General features: G+C 37.3%; 1 protein-coding gene across 3 annotated transcripts in view; it reads right to left on the bottom strand.

Moving 5' to 3' along the window:
• Positions 1 to 2,262: 2,262 nt before the first annotated feature.
• USH1C (USH1 protein network component harmonin) overlaps positions 2,263 to 23,096 on the bottom strand; it is a 63,659-nt gene continuing 42,825 nt past the window's right edge. For all 3 annotated transcript variants that reach the window (XM_063117201.1, XM_063117202.1, XM_063117203.1), the window contains 6 exons: positions 12,403 to 12,444; positions 12,079 to 12,132; positions 10,710 to 10,809; positions 8,874 to 8,983; positions 7,611 to 7,666; positions 2,263 to 2,311 (listed from right to left, as the gene is read on the bottom strand). In XM_063117201.1, the coding sequence (XP_062973271.1) occupies positions 2,299 to 2,311; positions 7,611 to 7,666; positions 8,874 to 8,983; positions 10,710 to 10,809; positions 12,079 to 12,132; positions 12,403 to 12,444 (375 nt within the window). In that variant the 3' untranslated portion in view covers positions 2,263 to 2,298. The remainder of the gene's footprint in view (positions 2,312 to 7,610; positions 7,667 to 8,873; positions 8,984 to 10,709; positions 10,810 to 12,078; positions 12,133 to 12,402; positions 12,445 to 23,096) is intronic.

Raw genomic sequence — 23,096 nt, 5'->3', positions numbered from 1 at the left:
AGTGAGACAGCTGCCTCAGACAGCAGATACTGAAGGCCAGAGAGCAGTGGCAAAATGTTAGAGGACAGAGATTTGTGTCCCATGTAACCTGCCCTGTGCCTCCAAAAGTAGACTCCTGCCCTCAGCTACCAGTTCCATTGGCTTCTGTATGTGGGAGTGTATACAGAGCCCTTTCAACTCAGGCAGCAAAATGTTTTGGGCTGGCCCTGTTCTTTATCACAGAGTTATGGATTTCCCCACCATCCCACACACACATTGCGGTGGGAGTAAATGATTGTCAATTACCTCCCCAACACATTTCTTTTTGAGAGATCTATCACCCACAAATAGTAATCAGAATGCTATTATAACACACAGTAGTACATGGGTTTGGCAGTAACAATTTTATTCTCAAAGTATTTGAATAATTGCAAAGGCGATTAAGAAATTGTGTTGTATATTTGGGTATCTTGGCACACTGGAATAACAATCCATATGAAACATGAAACAAAATGTTTTTGAATACAGAGAAATGAAGAAAATGTACATGTTTTATCTGTTTAGATTCAAGATAGCAATTTGAAGAAGCAATAAGCTTTGAGTGGCCCTGTTCAGACAACACACTAAACCATGCTGCTTAACCACAAAATGGTTTTGTGGTTAAGCAGTAGCATGGTTTAGTGTGTTGTCTGAATGAGGCCATTGATTCATATTATTGATTTCATTAGTGAATGCTTAAAAAATCCCCTGTGCTTTAAGTATTAATAAATGAGAAAACTACATCAAAGGCACATAACATTCACAGCTGAATTTAGTTGTGGTTGTAGCAAATACACATTAAAAACCTCCCTCCACTTATGAATACTTTTGTATTATTGTTTTGCTGACATGCTTTGGTTGATGGGACATGGCCTTGGCCAAGCAATAAAATTTTAAGGAATATGAATATGGGCCCTTGTGACAGGATTAGAAAGAAACAAATTGAATATTACATGAAGTAGTCCCTGGTTATTATAGAAAAATAATAATCTATAACACTAAAGCAAGACCCATTTATTTCTTCAAAGGGCTTCCTTTCTGTATTTGCAGTGGTATGAAACCAAAAACTTACAGTACATCACAGAAGTAGCCCTGGGCTGTTTGCACATTACTATGCATGGAGACAACATGCCTTATGCAGAAGCTTGCACATGGGCTTCCAAAGGGACACAAAGGTATCTAAATGTGTTTCCCCGCTTCCTATTTCATAGAGTTAAACTATGTATAAAGAGTTCCATTTCTATTCATGGATTATATTTTAATCTTCTTTTCTAGGTCTGTTAACTGAAAATGAAATTGATTGTAATCACACCTCCCTATTCATTTGTGGTTTCTTCCTTTTCTTCCTTAAAACACAACTATTCACCAAAGCCTTCTGGCCTCTTATTTTTTGCACCTCCTACCTCCATCCCAGCACATCCTCACTATTCCTTTCCTTCCACCCTGGTGCTGTCCCCATAATTTAGATTGCAAACCTTCTTGGGTGGAATGATTTCTTTATTTATTCCCAGTATTTTTACCCCGCTATCAGCCAGAAAAGGAGTTTATAATGTAACTTGTTTTCAGTGCAATGCCAGGCATATTCCTGGGGATAAATACATGTTGAATAGCAGCAGAAAAAACAGGTCCGTAGGTTTGTCTGGGAACTGATCTGAACCCAGTCACATTGGTTTCACTAGATTATAGACTGATTTGAATTCATTGTAATGCTACTAACTAGTCACTAGGGTGAAGCTAAGTACTCACCTTGTAAATTCACTTCCTGGTAAAGAAATCTTCCATGTGGACTTAATTGTACCTTGTGAAATAGGAATTCAGTGACAATTTATACTATTATAATACCACTAAATTCAAAAGGAATCCTGCAATCATATACTTAAAATCTCAAAATTACAGTTTTATGTGCTCTTGTCCAAGCCTCTGCAAAGGATATCAGATATTTGCACTGCATATCTGCCTATGGAAAAGGATAGACCTCTCCTTTGTAATGATGAGAATTTATAAATAATTTCACATGCAGTCTTTAGAACAGTTACAGAATTGGATCCTGACTCTTTTTATCATCTACAACGAACTATTCAGCTATTGGTCATCACAACCACACACTGATCCTGGTTTATGGGATGAAATGACATCTTGGTCCAAGAGTTCAAACCCAAGGTGTGCCTTGAATCATTTGCAGAATCTCATGTTCATCTTATTCATAATTCTCTATTGAAAGACGTTTGTGATTTGTTAAAAATGTCTTCAAAATGCATATGTTTGCTTTCTCCCACGTTATTAAAAAAAGGTCCTGTAATAGGGGAGGGAAAAAATTATTAATGTTCATCTGGGTCAAGCTGTAATAAGGCTTGAAAAAGCAAACTGAATCACAATGAGATCATTTTAGTATTTACAACATTTAACTCTTCAGAACATGATTACAAAAGACTCATGCAAATCCACATAAATAAAGAAACTTTAATGCACTTACTGATGATAAGTAACCACCAGGTGGGAAATGGGGGAGAAGAAGGTTGAGTAAGGTTTTGGGGTTTGTGCTTCTGATATAACATGAAAAGAAAAAATGTGTGCTTCTCTCCTTCATCTACAGCTCATACTGTACATCTATCTGTAGAGGAGATGAGTGAGTTGTCCCTTAGAACACTACTCCAGAAGCACAAAAAGAGGAATTATGACTCACTTTCACTCCAGCTCCCCTCACTCCCTAGTTTATAAGCAATGTTAGGATTGGAATTGAGAAGCTTAGCATAAATGTTAAATGTTGTACTACCATGACATTTTATTTTTTAGTAACAGTAAATCCTGTACAAGTCTATTCAGAAGTAAGTCCCATTGAATTCATTACTCCTGGGAAAGTGGGTATGACACTTACTTGGGAGTAATTTCCATTGAACTCAATGAGATGTGCGTCTGAGTAAATATATATAGGATTGTAGTGTAAGAAGTTCAAATCAACTACATTCTGAAGTGGAGTTGGAGAGAACAAGATTGTAAGCCTATGCAGCAGGGTATTGCTATTTACTGTTTTACTCTGTACAGCACCATGTACATTGATGGTGCTATATAAATAAATAATAATAATAATAATAAGGATTTTTGGACAATCACTGTAAATAAAATGAAATGACAGTAGAAGATTATAAGTCACACATTCCATAACAGAAAAGCAAAATGACACTCAAAACCCACCATGAATAGAAACATGTGTTGATAAGCCTGATTTGGAGATATTTAAATATTTCATTTGATTTACATGGACTTGAGCGACTGTGCATTGCACAGGGCCCTGTAATGTTTGAAAACAGACACTTCATTCTAATTGTACATGCACTGAGAGCTTCTGTTTATGTGTGATGGAGTTGGATCCAGTTCTGGAAAATGCTCATTTAGGGGTGTGGAAGGAGATATTCATTAATTAGGTAACATAAAGTGAAAAGGTGATGAGGAAAATTGAATTGCTTGCAAAAGGGGCTGAAAAAAGAACCACATCAAACTGGAAATGATTAGAGAAAATGCTATTACTACTTTATATGATACCAAAAATATTGTATGATATAGGAATATTTTTGTTACAGGATCCATGATTTCAGAACTTATAATCAACTTTAGAAAAGAAAGGTAGGCAGTATCAAAACCCTGAGAACAGACTTTTCAGTGGCATGCAAAGTATAGGCAAGCACATGCTTTGTAATGTACACATTTGCACAAACAACATAGTATGTGCACCCAAGCTCTGCTATTCACCATGAGGGCATCCTACAGTGGTTACAGCTGCAGGAGAAACCCTTGTCTGTGTACAGATGCACTGCCTCCAAAAACCTTTCTGTTTAGGCTGGGGCTGACAGAAGATGAAGGAATAGTAGAGCTAAATATACAGGATATGAAAACACACAATAAGGGTGGAAGTTATTCCTTTGCTTGCTTGTATTCCTCTGTGTGTCTTCTGATAGTTACTAATAACATCTACTTCTACTTCCACTCTTTCTTTGCCTTGGCCACAGCTAGTGTAGATTACAATAGCTTCTCAACCAGCATTCAAGTTTTGATTACATTTCTGTAACAGGTCTCCTCCAATATTGAGATGAAATCTATATAAAAATGATAGTAACACTGTGGCACCCAGGCTCATTTTTTTTTGGAGTCAACTTAAAGATCGATATTTTAAATATCTGACATAATATAAGTGAACTAATAAGCCTTTTGGATTGTAACTCAGATTTCACATACAAACTCATCACTTTCAACAAACTACATTGGACAACAAATACCACGTTCTGTATATTTAAAACAGTACTGTCTGATCAGATTGTTACTGATATCTTTCAGCTTGTTTTTCCAGAGGATGTAGACAAATTGCTTGGAGAGCTAAATCCTACCAGTTGTGCTTTAGATCCTTGCCCTTCCTGGCTAATTAAAGCTGCAAATTCATGGCTTTCAGTTCCAGTTTCAGAACTGGTTCATGTTTCTTTATATGAAGGGATGGTGTAACCCTATTGCTATAAAAGAAGCAGTGGCAAAACCCCTTCTGAAGAAATAAAATCTTGACTTTTGCATTGTATTTATCTTAGCTTGGGCAAGGTGTTAGTTGACACGTCATGGTGACTTAACTTCAAGTATACCTGGATGAAGCCAAATATTTAGAAATATCCAAGTTCATTTTATGACCTGGCTTCAGGACTGAAATCACCTGCATTGTACTGGTGGATGACCTGCGCTGGGGATAGACAAGGGGTGTGACCTTATTGATTCTCCTGGATCTCTCAGAGCCACTCAGTACCATAAACCATGGTATATTTGTGGAGACTTTAGCTGAGAAGGGCTTGGAGATATTATTGTTCAGTGGTTCTGTACTTCCTGGAAGATTATTCCCAGACAGTGGTGCTGGCAAACTGCTGTTCCACCCTGTGGCCTTAAACATGCATGGTTCAACAAGGATCCATCTTGTCTCCTATAGTCTTTCTACAATTTCTACAAGAAACTCTGAACCAGTTTTTGGGATTAGTCTTAGCTTGGATAATGGTGAGCAAACTGAAAGTTAATCCAGACAAGACAGATGCACTATTACTTGGGTTTTCTGGTGATCTAGGTATAGGTGCACAACCTGTCCTTGATAGCACTTGATAGAATTTTAACAGGTGTTCCGTGCAGCTGACAGAATGTTGGCTGTTGCCCTATTATGCCAAACTGTACCAGTGTCCTATTTGTTTCTGGCTGAATTTAAATTGCTGGCATTGACATTTAAATTTCTTAATAGGTCCATCTCCACCCATATCAACCTGTCTGAGCTTTACTATTGGTTGCAGAGCCTATGCTTTCTGGTCTATCACCACTGGAAATATGTTTGGTGAGTACTATGGATTTGGCCTTGATATTGGTGGAACCGCAGTTGTGAAATGCTCTTTCTAGTCATATCTAACAAGTTCCCTCTCTTTCTGCTTTGAGACACATGGTTAAGATGCTTTTTTTAGATGGTCTCTTAGTATTTAATTTTATGCTGTTTGAATCCTCTCTCCTGCTGCCACTCGTTTTACTTGTGCTTTATTAATTGTTTTATTGATGCTCCCATTTGTGCTTGTGGTTCCTCATCCACCTAAAGATATGCTTATCCACATGCATATTCCTCTGTTTCAATCGTGATGATAATTTCAGGTTGCCATTATGGCAGCTCTAGTGGCAGTTCAGAAGTTTTTTCAAATATCCAGTGTTCATGAAGCAGGTTTTATAGTACATGATTAGAGAGATTGTCCTTTATTGAACAATATAAACATTAGGATGATTAGAGGTTAAAATTAGGATTGTCTAGACTCGCTGTCCATAAAATATCTTCTGCTTTAGCCCCAAGCCCTACATGTGCATCAATAAGCACTAAGAAGCACATGAAGCTCTTGCATGTCAGAACAGCTTCATTCATGGATAGCACAATCCAATGCATGTTTACACAGAAAAAAGTCCTAAAACTCCCATCATTGCCAGCCAGCCATGCTGGCTGGGGAATACTGGTTGTTGTAGGACTTTTTCTGTCGAAAAAAGCTCTTCTTCATCTAAAGGCTGGCAACTTGTGTGGCTGCATCAAACTTCATAAGTAATCAATGGACTGGGTCAAAATAATTTAAGGGAATTATTAGCAATTCAATGAAGGGCAGTATTATCTAGTCTATAATTATGTCAAATGGAGGCACAAATTGTGATTCCTGTAAAAGATCTCCGAGGAAGACAGAACTTATAAATTCTTTTGAACTCTTCAAATCTTTCCACCAGTTATAAAACACTTCCTGATATGCAATTTTCCTTTTTTATGTTGCAACTTAAAGCCTTTGTATTTTGCTGTTCTCTTACTGGCCCTGATAAGCAATTCAGCTTGTTTACCTTTTTATTTTTTATTTTTAAGGCAGCCCATTTCTAGCTGCTGTCATGTCTTTTTCCTGCTAAATATTCTTTCTCTAACCTAAGCCCATACAGTTTTTTATACGTTTCAAATTGTTCTTTTAATTTTTTAAACTAATTTATTATACAAGCAACAAAAAAACAGACAAAAAGGGCATCATCAGATGGCCAATGAAGAGATTACCAAACTGTACACACAAAATACTTCTGAAAGGTAGACAACTTTCCCTGTATAGAGCTCATACCCCTATACTTCTTAGCCTTCTATGAAAGAGTTATAAATAGATGGACATCATAGTTAATACACCAGATCTTTCCATAAGTTTACATGGGATGTAGGTATGCTGCATTCATCGGTATTCCTATTACCATGGTAAATAAACAAATACCAGCTTGCATAGAAGTTTCCTTCATGTCCTTCATCATTCCCTTAGGAATGTACATATAATGTAAGTTTTTCCATAAGTGCAACTGACCATAGCTAGGGTTTGGATTTCTCCAATTGTGTGCAATAATTAGTCTTGCTGCTAAAACTTATCAGCTTTTTATGCAATATCAATTTGTTAGTATCTATAGATAAGGACAAATGACCTAGAGAGGGAGATAGTTCTAGTGGTTATCTCTATTTTAGCGATCACATTGCGCCCAAACTTGAAGACTGGGGGGCAATGTCACCATATATGAATATAAGAACCTCTGCCTTCACCACAGCACCAACAATTAACTGGTGCATTCCTATTAATATAGCCTAGTTTGACAGGGGTTAAAAACCAACAATTCACAAGTTTGAGATAGTGCTCCCTTAATTCAGCAGTTGAAGAATACATTGGACGTCTTTTCCACATTCTCTTAAAAACATTGGCTTCTAGAGTGACACCTAAAACTTTTTCCCAAACCTTTTTCATACCAAGCGAAAGTGGATACATCCCCAAAATAAGTATATTATAAATATTTGCAGCTAAGCCTTTTAAAATCCAGTTTCTGTTTTTAATTCCTTGAAGGGAAAAAGCTCCCTGATCCCCTGTTCCAAAAAAGAAAAGAAAGAAAGTTTCAAATTATTTAGCATCTCGTTCCTCTTTGTTGAATTAAGTCCAATTTGACTATGTTCTTAAAATTTATTAACTAAAGCTAAGAATTCCAAATGAAGATAAATAAAAAGAGCCTCTAGTTTATTTTTGTGAACAAATATAGAAGTGAATTCTTACATTTCATCATCATATTCCTTGGGAGGAGACACTGCAATGACCAAGTCAATCCAATCCTACAAAAGAAAGCCTTCATCAAAATTAGGTCTAAGTAATCAGCGAATAAAATTACATCTTCAGAGTAGACTTTCTCCTTAGAACTTATTAGGGTTATCATTCTATTATATTATGTATTATCATAATCGTTTTTTTTCCAAGTTAATGATGTCTTATAGAACAATCCTATGGTCCCTGTGAGATTTCATTTAGATCCTTATTCCATTTTAGTGCATGTTCCCCACACGTGATACAAAATACCAGTTTCATTACAACTTTCTCAGCATTTATTAGCAGGTGCCATATATACTAATCATATTTTAATTGAATTCAAATGTGAACTTAATTAAAACTTTTTTAAAATAGACTCCTGGATATAGACATATAACGATTTCACTGGGTATTTTATTCAAAGGTGTTTCAGTTTCAAAAGTTTATAGGAACCCCTATGTCCTCCTCCCACATCTTTTGATTCCATTTATTAAAATTTCAAAATCTATTTAATTTGCTCTATTAAAATTTCAAAATGTATTAGTTTGCTTGTGATCTGTTTGAGGCAGCAATCCTATGTATATTTACAGGGGAATAAGCCCCACTAACATCAGTGGGAAATTCTTCTCAGTAAGCATGTATGGAATGGGAGTGTAATGTTACTATATTTGAATTATTTCCCCAATACTGCAATTGCTGTGCTGAAATGAAAATAGTGCATGGATTGTTTTAAGAATCTGTTTACTTGGCATACAACCATTTCTTTGCACAACATCTTTAACACAGTGCAAACCTATACATGTCTACACAGAAGTATGCCTCATTGAGTTCAATGAGGCATCCTCCTAGGTAAGTGTGTATAGGATTGCAGCCTAAATCAAATTAGCATACAATCTTATTCATGCCTACTCAGAAGTCTCACTGAGTTCAATGAGGCCTGCATCCAGGTAAATGGTATTGCAGCCTAAGTTACTATTTGTTCAAACCTCAAAATATTTTTTGAAACTGGACTAAAAGGAGATATTGGAGGAGCTATTTTTTTAGGTCATGATTCTAAGACTTTCAAGTAGTGTAACAATTTTCTTTTAGTGTAAAGAATGTAAATAAATTTGTAAATTACATTTACAAATTTTCTAATATCTTTATTATATATGTAGCGCCACATCTTAAAGAGAGATCGAAATATATGAACATTTGATATGTATAATTTAGAAAAGGAAAAGCCTACTAACTTACCCCACCCATATTCCAGGCTTTTGCAAGAGTTGCCTGAGCTTCATCTAGTTTAACATCCAATAAAATCTTGCCATTCACAGCCATTATTTCATCCCCTTTCACAATACCTCCTGATAAAGGAAATACATGGTAAAGAAAAAAGGACATTAAACCCACAGGGATGTACTACTCAGGATTGCTAAAAATCAAACAGGTGTATTTATTGAAAAGAGGAATTCTGAATAGTGGAAACAATGTCATACCAATATCAAATGGGCAGTGCTTGCACGATTGAAAAACTCACTGCTAGCACAATGGATATATAGCAGTTTCCGAAGCATCCAGAAATAGGCTTGCACAATGGGGCAAATCAACAGATTTTTCAAAAGGGAGCTCTGCTGACCTGTCCCATTTCAGAAACTAATGTTTCAGCTCACTTCCAGGGGTGCTTTTAGGAAGTGCTAGCAGTTGGACCCATTGATGCAACAGAACAAGTGGAGGTGCAGTGGAAGTATTGAATGTTGTCAAATGTGTATCTATGTTATTAAATTTATTCCCCACCTTTCCTGAATGGAGCTTAAGGCAACACACGTGGTTCTTCCTGCCTCCATTTTATCCTGACAACTCTGTGTGTTTGGTTAGGCTGAAAGATAATGACTGGCCCAAGATCATTAAGGGTGCAATCCTATGGATGTTTAGCCAGAAAAAAAGTCTGACAGCTTCCAGTATTCCCCAGCCAGCCTTGTTGCCTGAAGAATGCTAGGAGTAGCAGGATTTTTTCCTGTCTAAATATGCATAGGATTATGCCCTTAACCAACTTCATGGCTGGAACCAGTTGCAGTCCAGCACTCTAACCATCACACCATATAGGTGTTTAAACATGAAAGCAGGAACCAAACAACATAAATGTACTTCTTAGAGCCACAGTGATAGACAGCAAATATGTACTGTATGTATGCTACAGTTAAAACCATAGAGATTTTTTTAAAGACATTATCACAGCTAGTCTCCATGAAAAGATTCTAAGATAAAACTATTGCAATATAAAGTTATAAGATACTATATTCCTCTTGTTTTAATTTTGTCATTTGTTTCATGTGGTCCTCCTTTAACCTCATGTTGAGTCTACTGAAGTGAGTGCTGGATAGTTCTGGAATACAAGGACAATACTAAAAAACTACAGTTAGAGTAAATATCTCAGTTCCCTAAAGTCGCGTATGATAACAGGCACTGCAATAATCACATCAACAAGAGCCATAAAGGCTCATTTTGGAGTTTTTTTTTTAAAAAAGAGTCGTCTGCACATTGATATTAGGTGGTAAAATGATAGTTTCCATTTTATATAAGTTGAGATTGATGCCTATCTCAAATGCTGTTGTACTTCTCATTTTTTCACTTTAATATTTGAAAAGTTGGGATAGCCACATTCAGTACACAATGATATTTTTTGGTGTAAATGTGTTCATAGTTTTCTTTGGGCAGAAAATGCTGCAATTTAATTCATGCAGCTCCTCAATTAAATTTGCCCATCCCATCATTTCCCCAGAGCATTTAAAATGGCCTATGAGCAAAAGATTGTGTATTCAGTATTAATTTATTATATTTGTAAACCGCCCAATAACAAAAAGTTATCTGGGCAGATTATTTCTTAATTTAGACATTCTGTATTTGAAACTGATAGAAAGAAATGTATAACATTATTATCAATCTTTCCAATAAACAAAATATACATTTTCCCCAAGAATTTCATTCCTGAAAAAGAGTCCTGTAAAGCTTAAAAACTTGCAAAGGTTTTGCATAATTATTTAATGTAATGTTATTTCATTCATTCCATCGTTCTTCATAGCAACTACCCACCATGCTTGTCTGCAGCACCACCCTCATAAATGGCACACACCACTACTTTTCCAATTGGGGAATCAATGCCGCCTTCAACTGCAAGATCTAATGATCCTTCCTGTTAAATAAAGTTTAATTCAGAAACAAAATTAAAGAAAAGTACTTTGGTATAAAGGAACATTTGTTCAACTGCCTTGGCCAGTCTAGTGGATTTAGATGTTGGGGAAGGGCTGGTGGGAGTGTGACCCTATTGGTTTTCCTGGACTTCTCAATGCCTTTCAATACCATTGAACATGACTGTCTCCCTGGAATGGGACTTGAAGGCGTGGTGTTATGGTGCCTCCAGTCCTTCCTGAGGGGACAGACCCAGAAGGTGTTCGGGGGGGGGGAATCTGTTTCACCCCTTGGCCATTGACCTTTGGAGTGCCTCAAGATTCTATCTGGTCCCCATGCTTTTCAACATCTATATGAAACTGCAGGAATAAATCACCTGGAGTTTGGGCTGGGGTGTCATCAATATGCAGATCACATTATACCTCTCTTCTCTACCATTTAACCCCACAGAGGTGGTTAAAAACCTGGACAGGTTTCTGGGGACAGAATTGGGATGGATGACAACTAACGATCTTAAATCTAATCCAGATAAAATTAAAGTACTCTGGGTTGTGAAAATTGCTAATCTGGATGAAGGTGGCAATGAATGACTCCTTAAATTATCACTTCAGATGTGTTTGTACATCATGGTTTTGAAGACATGCATTCAATGCACATTTGTCACCCTCAGCTTGCATATGTGGGCAACATGTCTGTTGCTGTCCACTCACATCACAGACTCCGGCTGCAGGTTGGGCTGTCTACATATTTGGGGTGATGCTTCAATAGCATTTTCAAAAGTGCTTGCATTTTTAGATACCAATTTTGCTGCCTCCTAGCCCATATGGATCAACAAAACTATCTGATGTCTCCTTAGAAGAGTAGATGGTTTAGTCTAGTCATCATATTTGTTTTTTTCCTATGATATATTTAGAACTTATTCATTAATGGGGATCTAAGTAATTATCACAATATTCATCCTCCATTCATTATTTAAAAAAAAATTAAATTGGCTAAGGAATATGCCCATTTAATGGTGAAAACAAGTATGAGACTTCACTAAGGTTCATCTCTGAACTCTGTGAAGCAATAATACAGGAGAAAATGCTTTGGGGGAACATGCAAAATCCTGAATACTACCTGGGCATGTGGAGGAGCCCCCAAGACACTCAGTGTGAATGGCTGGTGATCTTCACCACTTATTTTAAAACTTGAACAGAAGGGCCATATTAAACAGGTAGAGAAAGGGCCTCCTAGGGCTCACCAATTATCCTTCTTCCATCACAAACATTACCTTCTTAATACGCAGGAGTCGCACATCTCTTCCCATAATCTGATCAGGTGAAAACTAACAGAAGTAAAAAAAAGAAAGAATTGTAACTCATCCCCACTTTTTAAAATGCAAAAAGATAAATACATAATGCGAAACATACAATTTAAAAAGGCAAATGAACCCTTCTGGAACTAATGCCTGCAGAACACATCACAGTGTAGGATTATACATTAGCTTCTGCCTTCGCTCAAAAGACTGAAAATGCCATAGATGTCAAAGGCAGCTTCAGAAACAAATCACAAGTCAGAAGATAGCAGCTGGCCTATGCTTCAAACTTTTCCTTACCATTGTGTAGGGATCGAAGTCTTCCACATACTTCTGGAAGCCCTGAAAATAAAACTGGTAATCAAATACATGCATAGCAAGCCATATATAAAAGCAAGCTAACAGATGAACAAAGCCAGAAAGGAAGTGAGATGAAGACAAATCATATACAATTCATTCATGTTCCTCCTGACAGTCAGAAGACATATAAAGCCCTTAAAAGTGTAACATCTTTTAGGATGCAATAGTCAAACATATTCTGAAAAGTTCACTGAATTCATTGAGACCACTTCAGATTTAGGCCTTAGCTAGACCTAAGGTTTATCCCGGGATCATCCCGGGGTCGTCCCTGCCTGCTCCCAGGATCCCCTGTGTGTCATTTACATGAACAGGGATGACCCCGGGACGATCCCGGGATAAACCTTAGGTCTAGCTAAGGTCTGAGTTGTTGACAATTTCCTTTGATCTAGCCATAGTGAAGGCCACATGCAAGTGAAACTATGATGAATACTAATAAACTCTACAAGCATAATCAGGGGAAGACAGCATGCAGGGAACTCAGCGATGATGGAACTAGAGTACTAAGGTCCACAAAACACAACAACAACAACAACAACAACAACAACAACACAAACATTTCTAAAAAGCTTCTATTGTACATAAATGTTCATCTGTCCCATGCAAACTTTTAAAAACACCCTTCCTAAAGCTAATCTAGCTGTCTTTACTGCAAATCTGGACTACTCCACTGAAACAACAGGGCAGAGGATGTGTCTATGGACTGATAGCTCTTCATGTTGCAAAATGCTGCCTGGAATATTATTGCAACACTTACACAGACATCTAATTTAGTTTTAAGTCAGCTGTTCCATACACCACAATACATCCACCTATTTGTATTGAAATTACTGGAACACAGTTTTGCTAAGCATGTATTTAGGAAGTAATTCTCATCATAGAAACAAACAGGATTGACATCTCTGCAGACACTTTTAGGATGTTGCTGTTTTATCAATTTTAGTGTAACTTAGGCATCCTTAATTCTCTACCCCCATTAACTCTTGTCCAGCATGGTTTCTAGATTTCTGGTTTCTGATTTCACAAGTTCTACATTTGTTCTTTGGGGAGTAACTGGGATCACAAAACACTGTACTTGCAAATTGTAACCAATAATGTGGTTAATAATATATTTTGTAAAGAAAACTAAAATGAAATGGAACTAGGCAGTCATTCCCTATTAGAAGACAGGATTTTGAGAAAAGGCCCTAGAATAAGGAGTTGTAATTTGAACAGAGGCCTTAGCTAGACCTAAGGTTTATCCTGGGATCATCCCGGGGTCGTCCCTGCCTGCTCCCGGAATCCCCTGTGTGTCATTTACATGATCAGGGATGACTCTTAGGTCTAGCTAAGGCCAGTGACACTGATCCTTTTTGTGATTTAAGGCAAATCACTTGATCTTCCTTAGCTTTGAGGACATAACAAACAGATGTTATCCCTGAAGAATATGTTCCTGGGAAAATATGCTTTAAGAAATAACAAATACAATACATTTAGACAAACACAGTCTTAATCCAATGAGCAAATAGTTGCCATTTTACGACAAATGCTCTGAAGAGTTTTAGTATTTTCAGGCAAGGTAGCACCAAATTGTTTTCACAGTACCAGCACGTGTACGATCACAAGGCAACATGGGATTAAAAGATAAACTGCAGAAGTAGTCTTGCACTTGTACTTAGTGGGAAAAGGAGAAACCACTTGCAGATAGACTCTAGGTAGGAGGCCAACAATTTGCTTCCTGTATATAAAGGCCACAACAACTTTATTTTATGGACTGAGAGACACATTAGATGTGACTTCATTAATGTTGTTTGGCAATGCATGTTTTTTGCATTTAACAAATATTCACTATGTAGGGGATGGGCGGCTGAGATGGTTTGGGACTTTAGAATATGAGGGGTTTTTGTTTTTGTTTTTTTTAAAAGCCTTTTGTCATGACTCCTCTTGAGGAGCCTCCTTCCCCCTGAGTAGGTTCCAGGGGCAGCGTTGCCGGAGGATGGTAGATGTGTGGCTGGGGAGGAGGCTCAGCCCTCTCAAGTGCCTGATGGGAACCTCTCTCCACCACTCCCTGCCCAGGATGGGTCTGACACTGAGCCAGACATGATGTGACCACCCAGCCCACGGGAGTGACTGGGAGTGAGGTGCTGACCAAGAGTGCAGAGTCTGTGAAGAAGCTCCAGTTTAGAAGCAAGGAATTCAGCTCTCTGAAACATTCTCTTTTATAGTGAGTGTCACCAGAAAGCTCTCTAATAATGAGCTGCAGCTGGGAGTTTGGCCTGTCCAGACTAGCATTGGGATATAAGCCAGCAAACCCCCCAGGAGTTTTGCTGAACACAATGTCTTGGAGTACTTCCTGAGTTTGTGTGTCTTCTGCCTTGGAAACGGGACCTTCTTCAATCCTCAGACTGATTCTGACTTTGCCTTTTCCTAAGCCTTGTTTGGATGCTATATTTGTCTTGTTGGACTTTTGGAATGGTTCTCGGACAACTCCTTATCAGCCGGCAGTGAGTAAAAGTGACCTTGAAGAGCCCATTACCAATAATTATTACTCTTGAGGATAGGGCTCCCAGCCTGATTAAGTGGAGTGTTGAAAGGGTTGCTGAGACAGAACACCTTTACTGAATCAGGGCCCTCCATGCCTGTTGTTCACAGTTGAAATCTCGTACTGATGCCATTGCATATAGCAGACATGAGGAGGCCCAATTTTGATGACAGTGGGGGCAAAGGATGACATCCTCTCTTGTTCCATGCCATGGTCCTGATCCAGATGCCTCCCCCTATGCAGGCTAACTGTTAAAAACAAACAGAATCACACAAGGCCAAACAACATGAATAATATTGCACCTAGTCTGGGCCGGATATCTCAGTTGTATAGTTGTCTATGGAGAGGTAAGTCCTGTTTAGTTAAATAAGGCCAATGATATGGATAGTATTGTAGTCTGAAACAAACAGCAAATACCAGTCCCAGAGAACACCTTCTTGAAATTGACCCACACTCTTCAGCCTTCATGCTGAAAACCAGGTTCTGTTGGTCTCATGTTCCATAGCAACTCCATTTGCTTAAGACTCTAAAGTTGAACTCTGCTTCATATTTATACTCTCCTGGGTATCGATGAAGTTTTTTGTAACACTGTTTTTGAAGTATCTCAATATCATGGGATATTATATTATTTGAATAATTTTTACACTTTTGCCCTTCTTAAATATACAAAGTGTTGGGGTTGTACAATGAAGGACAATTTAAAAACAATTTTTACAAAGTTGCAGTATAAAAACTAATTATGTATTACGTATATTTGTATCAAAATATTTAGCAAAATAGAGTTTAGAAAGGTGCCAACAAGCCTAGTTCAAATTAAACTTAACCCTTGTGCTTTGTCATTATTTTGTTTAAACTTATTTTTTCCCAATGAGAAATAAAACAGGTCTAGTCTCTGACAAAAAGATAGTTAGTATGTACATTATGGGTGGATTCAAACAACCTAATATTTCCCACATCACTCAATTACTTTTGAACTCACAGAATTGTGACACCCACTCATCATACAATTGCACTTCAAATTCTGCCAACATTTTCAGCAATTTGTATTTTGGGATCAAGATGCTACTAGTTGCTGTTGTGTTACGCCAACACAATAGTCATCCAGGAAATGAATGAAGATTTTAACTTAAAATCTTGCATGCATTCATCAAGAGAATATAAAGCTTGATTTTTTAAAAATGCTTTATTGCATTCTTAGCTCAAGTGACATGAAAGTGAAATCAGAGTGAAAAAAACTTGCAACGAAACACAATTGAAATGCATGAATACCACACAAAGAAGAAGATGTTATTTTACTTGTTTTTTGTTAGTTTTAAATGATGAATTGTAAACCACCATCCTTTTAAACATCTCTTGAGGCTGAAAAAAGAAGAAACAAATGGCCAAAGTAGAAATTAGTTTTTTATAGACACACACACACACGAACGACCTTCAACTTTATATATTCTACTTGTATATCCAAAATTAATCCTTTTGAATGCATGGTTGCTGGCATTGCACACTACTGAAAATATTAAATGGCTAATAGTGCATTTTGCATTATTGTCCTACAAACACAGCTGTAATGAGGAAGAAAAGCTTCTATTTTATAGTCAACTTTGTGGGCACTCTTTGGCATCATAAGTACTTTGACCATCCAAATAGAATTTCAGTCCAATATATAGTATGCCTAAATATCTGAATGCTGCAGTCAAATGACAAGACCCAAAGTCAACAATAAATGGATTCCAACGTATGTCCAGCAATTTATTTAAAAAGCAGGTGGATTTTAATAACCAGATCTTCCTTTGGAGACAAAAACTAGTAAAAATGATTTTAAATGTTGGTGCCATTTTCTGAATAGCTACTGAAAGAATGCCTCAAAATAATGCTTACTGTATCTCCCCATGATGATAAATAGATAATCTAAGGAATAATAGTGGCCAGTACTATTGCTAAATGACACTCTCACTGGCAGAAAAGTGCCCCATTATTTTTGTGCTGTACAGCCTTTACAATGGTATATTGAACATAATTTTAAGGTCTTGGGTTTGTTTAAATATTTTTGATGTATTTTGCATTTTATTTCCTCCATAAGGAATAGGTTGGAAGTTTGATTAACTTGAGATTGAGTGATAAGGCCTGAGCCTTAGAAAAAGATTTAATTTTTAAGGGAGGGTGTGCCTTAACAGCTCCTACCAATTCATGGTATGAGACAAGGCATGCATACATTGTGTATAGGATACTGTTATTGCCAGCAGAACTTCTGTGTCCAGATGTTTTTAGGATCCCGTAGCAATGAAAAAGAAGTGATGTAAGACAACACCCTGCCAACAGTTTATTGTATTTTATCTTGTACACCACTCTGAAATTTTGAATGGGGAGCGGTATATAAATATTGTAAATAAATAGAGTGCAAGACGCAGCAGGTTGGGCAGTGCAATTATTAATGCAAGCCTGTACCAGTTTTAATACCCCGCTCCACAGTTTACCATGTTTTCATATAGAAACTGGCTTTTCAAGCAAAGTGCACTCTGTATTTTCTCCTCACTTTTCTCCTTGTTCCAGCCTTTAGCTTTGCTTTCATACTGAGGTTTTCCTAAATACATAGGGCTGGATCAAGATTTAGGCATGTGCAACTGGGTTGGCAGAAGCGGACATTCCTGTCCCATCTCCCCCAAGGCGCCCCTCCAGCTTCCAGGAAATGCTACACAAAGGGCTGAGGGACCCTGCTGGATGGGGTGGGCTGTGGTTTGGGGAATTTGGGGGATCCCCCCCCCAAAATTGGGCAGAGGCACCTTGCATCTACAGAAGGCAGATCCTGGATCCAACCGATAGAAAATAAACAATGTAAAGGCTTTATGCTAAAATAGGGCATTAGAGAGTGAGACTGAAGAGAATAATTTGCTTTTGCAAATTAGGTCAGAAAAAAGGTTACTTGCTTTTTGATGAAATTCCAACAAATGTAAAACAACAACAACAACAACAACAACAACAACAACCCAACAACAACTACAATAGCAAAGAGCTCGAGAATAGAGAAGACTGACATCTGTGACATTATAACAGATCTGGAAGGCATATGCTTATATTATAAGCAGCACTAGAAGCTTCGTAGAGAAGAGGGTTCTCTTTTAAATTCTTCAACATTTATCATGTTATCTCATGTTCTTATTATGACTAGCTAGTTGAAAATTAAGTGATATTTTAACTAATTTGTTTTCAAGCAAAAAGATAACTATCTTTCTCACTGTAACAAATATTTTTTAAAAATACAAACTAAATCTGTGCTAAATGTGCTAATCTTGGGTAGATCTTTGGTTAATTCCTGAGAAATTACAAATTACTTAGCTGTGTTCTTCATTATAATCTAATGAACTGAACAAGAAAGAAAGCCCCATGGGCTACAATTAGAACTTGACAAATAGGAGGACATTGTCTATTTTGCAGAATATAGATAGTGACAGAATGTAGGAGCATTTCAGAGGCAGAATTTCCTCTTCGTAAAAATAATGGTTATATTTAAGTAAGCTTAAATTTCTTTTTTTTACATCAGAATACATTGTTAAAGTAGATACCTTTGATTCAAGACTCATTATAAAGGGTTGTGATATATCTTAAGGGTGATTATATGCAAAAAAATTACCTGAGAACTGATTTTTTTGTAATTCAAATTAAAATATATACTTGGAAACATGCTCCACATTTCATGACAAAAGATAATTGGCCTGTTCAGCCTCAGAAAAAAAGAAACCAAGACATAATATAGCTATTTACTACAAGTGCATCAGGAAAGGACAATGCTGCTCTTGCACAATTATAAGTCCTTCTACTGGTTTTACACTGGACACATGGTTGATCTATGTATTGTGCACTGAATCAGTTGCATCTCAGATAAGCACTACTATTAATTGAGCCACTGATTACTACAATCATGCCTTTTAATTCATGTCATAAGTGGAAAGCCTTCCTTCTCCATATTGTTCCTGATAAAGAAGGTGGAGAGTGACACCACTTTTAATGGCATTTTAAATGTCATTTATTGTGAATGCGAACTTTTACGTTGGCAATAGTCTTTAACTTATATTAGTTCTTAATTTATATTAAATTGTTACTTCTACCCTATATGTATCTATCATTTACTACATCTTTTTCTGCTACCCCAAAGGAGGTCAGCATATACAATCAGCATTTCAAGTTTTCAGTGCCAAGGTGTTAATACAAGTGCTGTGCTTACAGTAATTTTGCCCCTATGGAATCTGCCCAAACATAATTCCTGAGAAATTCTCAGTCTTCCAAGCTGTGTGCCTAATGTTCTCCTATGTCTAGAGACAGGCCAAATCTCAGTTGAATCCTGGGTTTAGATGTATAAGTTAAATCCTTAGGTAAAAATTATATTCACCCCTCAAGGTTTGGCTCTGATGTATGTAATTCAAAATGGAAAAGGATTGTAGATGAGAAACTGCACAATTTGGGTTTCTCACGAAAGGCCATCCTGGTCCTGGGCCATACAAAAGCCAAAGGGGACATATGCCAGCACATCAGGGACAACAAACTACATGATCATACAAGAACAGCGACCCTACACCCTGAATTTAGAGAGGAGGCTCAGATGTTTTTATCTGCAATCTACTTGACTACTTTAACAATCCCCAAATATAGGAAAGTTTAATGTGTTACCTTCTGCACTTCTGGAAGGAGGACACAACAATATCCCATATTGTGAGAGCTTATGCCACAGTGGAGACCGTGGGCCACGTACTACTATTGTTCCTTCTATCTTGATTTTTGGCATATTTTTATTACACCTATTTTATGAGGAATACCTGGGAGATCTGATGAGTTTTATATAGATTATCTCTTGAGCCACCAGAATCCACAGCTAACTCAAGGTGACTAGATTCTGTGCTGCTGCAATTGCTTATCAATGTAGGCAATGTCTGTTAAATGTCTGATAATGTTTTAACTTGCTATTTCTTGCATTATTATGAGTGGGACTACAACTATTATTACAACTTTACTACAAGGGTAGGTAGCATGATGCCCTCCAGATACAACTCCCATCCGCCCTGATCCCTGACCATTCTGGCTTGGGCTGATGGGAGTTGTAGTCAAAAATATCTGAAGGGCACAAGGTTGCCTACTCCTGATTCTATACATGAACCCCACTGAATTCAATGGGACTTACTCCCATGTAAGCATATTTAGGATTTCAGGCTAAATCAAATGTTTGCCTAGCTATGAATAAAGGTGTTACTTAGCCTTACCAGTCGGATGATTCTAGCTGGCATGTGCTTAAACTCCTTCTTGCCTAAATTTCCCCATGAAGGAAATGAGAAATGGAGCCACCTCTTTCTCCTTGAGTAGTTCTACATAGCTTTTTACTACAAAGAAACATCAAGGTTTGGGGCCAAATTTGTGACATCAAAAGCTGAATTCTGCATCCTGTATAAATCATGCAAAATAAGCAACTTAGCTGGATTTCTCTTATTTGTTTCTGTGTGTGTGTGTGTGTGTGTGTGTGTGCAATTTGACCTACATTTTGAATATTTTTCATAACTGATTTTACTTCTGGAAGTCATGAGGGGAGGCAAATAGCTGTACAGATCCCTAAAGCCTCCCCCCACCCCGATCAGTGAAGATCTTATTCAGAAGGCTGCTAGCTTCAAGAATTCCTTGAAGCTAGCACACATCTAGGGCACACATCTTTACATTGTTGCCCAAGTTTATGGATGCTACGACTAAAACTCTACTGTGAAATTTAAGAGAAGGGCCTTGAGACCATTCACACATCTTTGATATATCTGACATGTTCAGTATGCTTTCTGAGAAGGTGGTCACTGATAGTGAGCAGGAGGTTACTTGAAACTTCATATCCAATACACTCAGTGCATGCAGAATATATTAGCATGAGCTTACCAGGGCTTCTGGTTTGATTGCTGGTCTGACCGTGATATTGTGGTCAGGATGAAGCATGATCGGTTTGGAGACTATAGGCACAGCTGGATGGCGCTGGGCAGGAGGGCTTGGAGAAAATTGCTATTGGGGTTCAATTTAAGAATATTACAGAAAAATAGCCATGTGCTTTATGCACACCAAACATTCTAAATGCAATGCAAACACTTCACTTCTATCAATGAGTCAGAATGAATAGAATGCTGGTAAGAAGCAGCTAAATTTCTATAGCTATCCAATATATATGCCATCCTTCCCATTGTAAAGAATCTTTCACTGTATTGGGGTGGTGATGACTTAGACATTAAATTCACATCCCATAAAAACAAGATATGAGTTATCAGTGTTGCAAACAACTATGATTGAATGTGACATCACAATTATGCTAAAATACAATATTTTAAACTACTGTCAAGCATTCAGCCATTTTCACCCTGCTTCCTGCTCAGGTACAACACACTATTATATCTACCTAATTCAAGGGGAGGCAATGGAAGTAGAAGACAAAATAATGCACATAAAACAAACTGAGAGGAGAGGTAATGGCAAAACGATACTGGCATTTGGGGCAGCTAACTGAGATTTGTGTTATTTGTCACTAATTATATCTCTAAAATACGTACAACAGAGCTCCATGAACCCAGCACAAAGACAATATACAATAGTAACAAATGCACTAAGGGTGGGTGAGGTGCAGTTTTAACAAGAATTTATAAGCTGAGTGACACTGTAGACCCAGAGCCATGCAGAAATACTGTTTTGTTTAGAATATTATCTGTGCGTTAGTAAAAAGGGACATAAAACTAGGCATTTATTTTTTATTTACAAAATAAATGACATACCAGTGGACTGCCTGATGTAGATGAAATTTTGCTGAGTTGGGATGTATTTCGTGCAACCTAAATGACAATAGGTTCCATACTGGTTATGATGATCCATAATTGTGACATACTACATAACCAATAACCATATTTTAGAAGAACAAATTGGTTCACGATAGAGATAAGAATAATATGGAGACAACACAATGTGTATTTCTTTTGATGCAAACTTGACATCTTCTTGATAACATCATTAGTATATTCCCCCCTTTAAAAAGCTTTTGCCTTCAAACAAGGTTGAAGTAGTTAAAATAGCCATTTTAAGTCATGTTGAGAAAAGTTAGATATTTTTTCTCAATTTCTGAGCATTGAGCATGGGTTCTCTATCCATTTTCATTGATCAAATAAATGGGTATCAGAATTAAATTCAAGGATGTGTCTGTTAGTGTAGCCCTATACTTACAATATGCTGCTGTCCTTCAAACTATTTAATGCACACAGTTTAATCCCCATTAAGTGTTTTAAGGTGTTGGAGGAAAATTCTGAGAGTGCCGTGGACTGCAAGAAGATCAAACCAGTCCATACTCCAGGAAATAAAGCCAGACTGCTCACTTGAGGGAATGGTATTAAAGGCAAAACTGAAGTACTTTGGCCACATAATGAGAAGACAGGATACCCTGGAGAAGAGGCTGATGCTAGGGAAAGTGGAAGGCAAAAGGAAGAGGGGCCGACCAAGGGCAAGATGGATGGATGATATTCTGGAGGTGACAGACGTGACCTTGGGGAAGCTGGGGGTGGCGACAGCCGACAGAAAGCTCTGGCGTGGGCTGGTCCATGAAGTCACGAAGAGTCGGGAACGACTGAACGAATAAACAACAAAACCTATGCATGATTAGGCAGAAAAAACTCCTACAACTCCCAGCATGCCAGTTGTGCTTTTTATATTGTATTTTGTATTCATGTTTCTAAATTGTTGGTTGTTTTTATGCTTTTCATGGTTTTAATTTTTTGTGAACCACCCAGAGAGCTTCAGCTATTGGGCGGTATAAAAATGTAATAAATAAATAAATAAATGCCTAAAGAAAGCATGGCTGGCTGGGAGATGCTGGGAGTTGTAGGACTTTTTCTGTCTTAACATGCATAGGATTGCACACATAAACAATTTTAATTTTTAGTATAATTTTATATTTAAATATATGGTATTTATTTATAAGCACATATTTCAGATTAACTTACAAAATGTTAAACCATCAAAACACAAACATTACACTATCATGTTTGACAAAAAAACCCTGATATTAAAGATCTCATGACCAAATAAATAAATAAATAAATCTGAAACTGGAGAAAGCCTTTTGAAA

Source organism: Elgaria multicarinata, chromosome 2 (assembly GCF_023053635.1).
Source record: "Elgaria multicarinata webbii isolate HBS135686 ecotype San Diego chromosome 2, rElgMul1.1.pri, whole genome shotgun sequence".
NCBI lineage: Eukaryota > Metazoa > Chordata > Lepidosauria > Squamata > Anguidae > Elgaria > Elgaria multicarinata.
The sequence above is the reverse complement of the archived record's forward strand: the minus strand, read 5'-3'. Positions and strand labels throughout refer to the sequence as shown.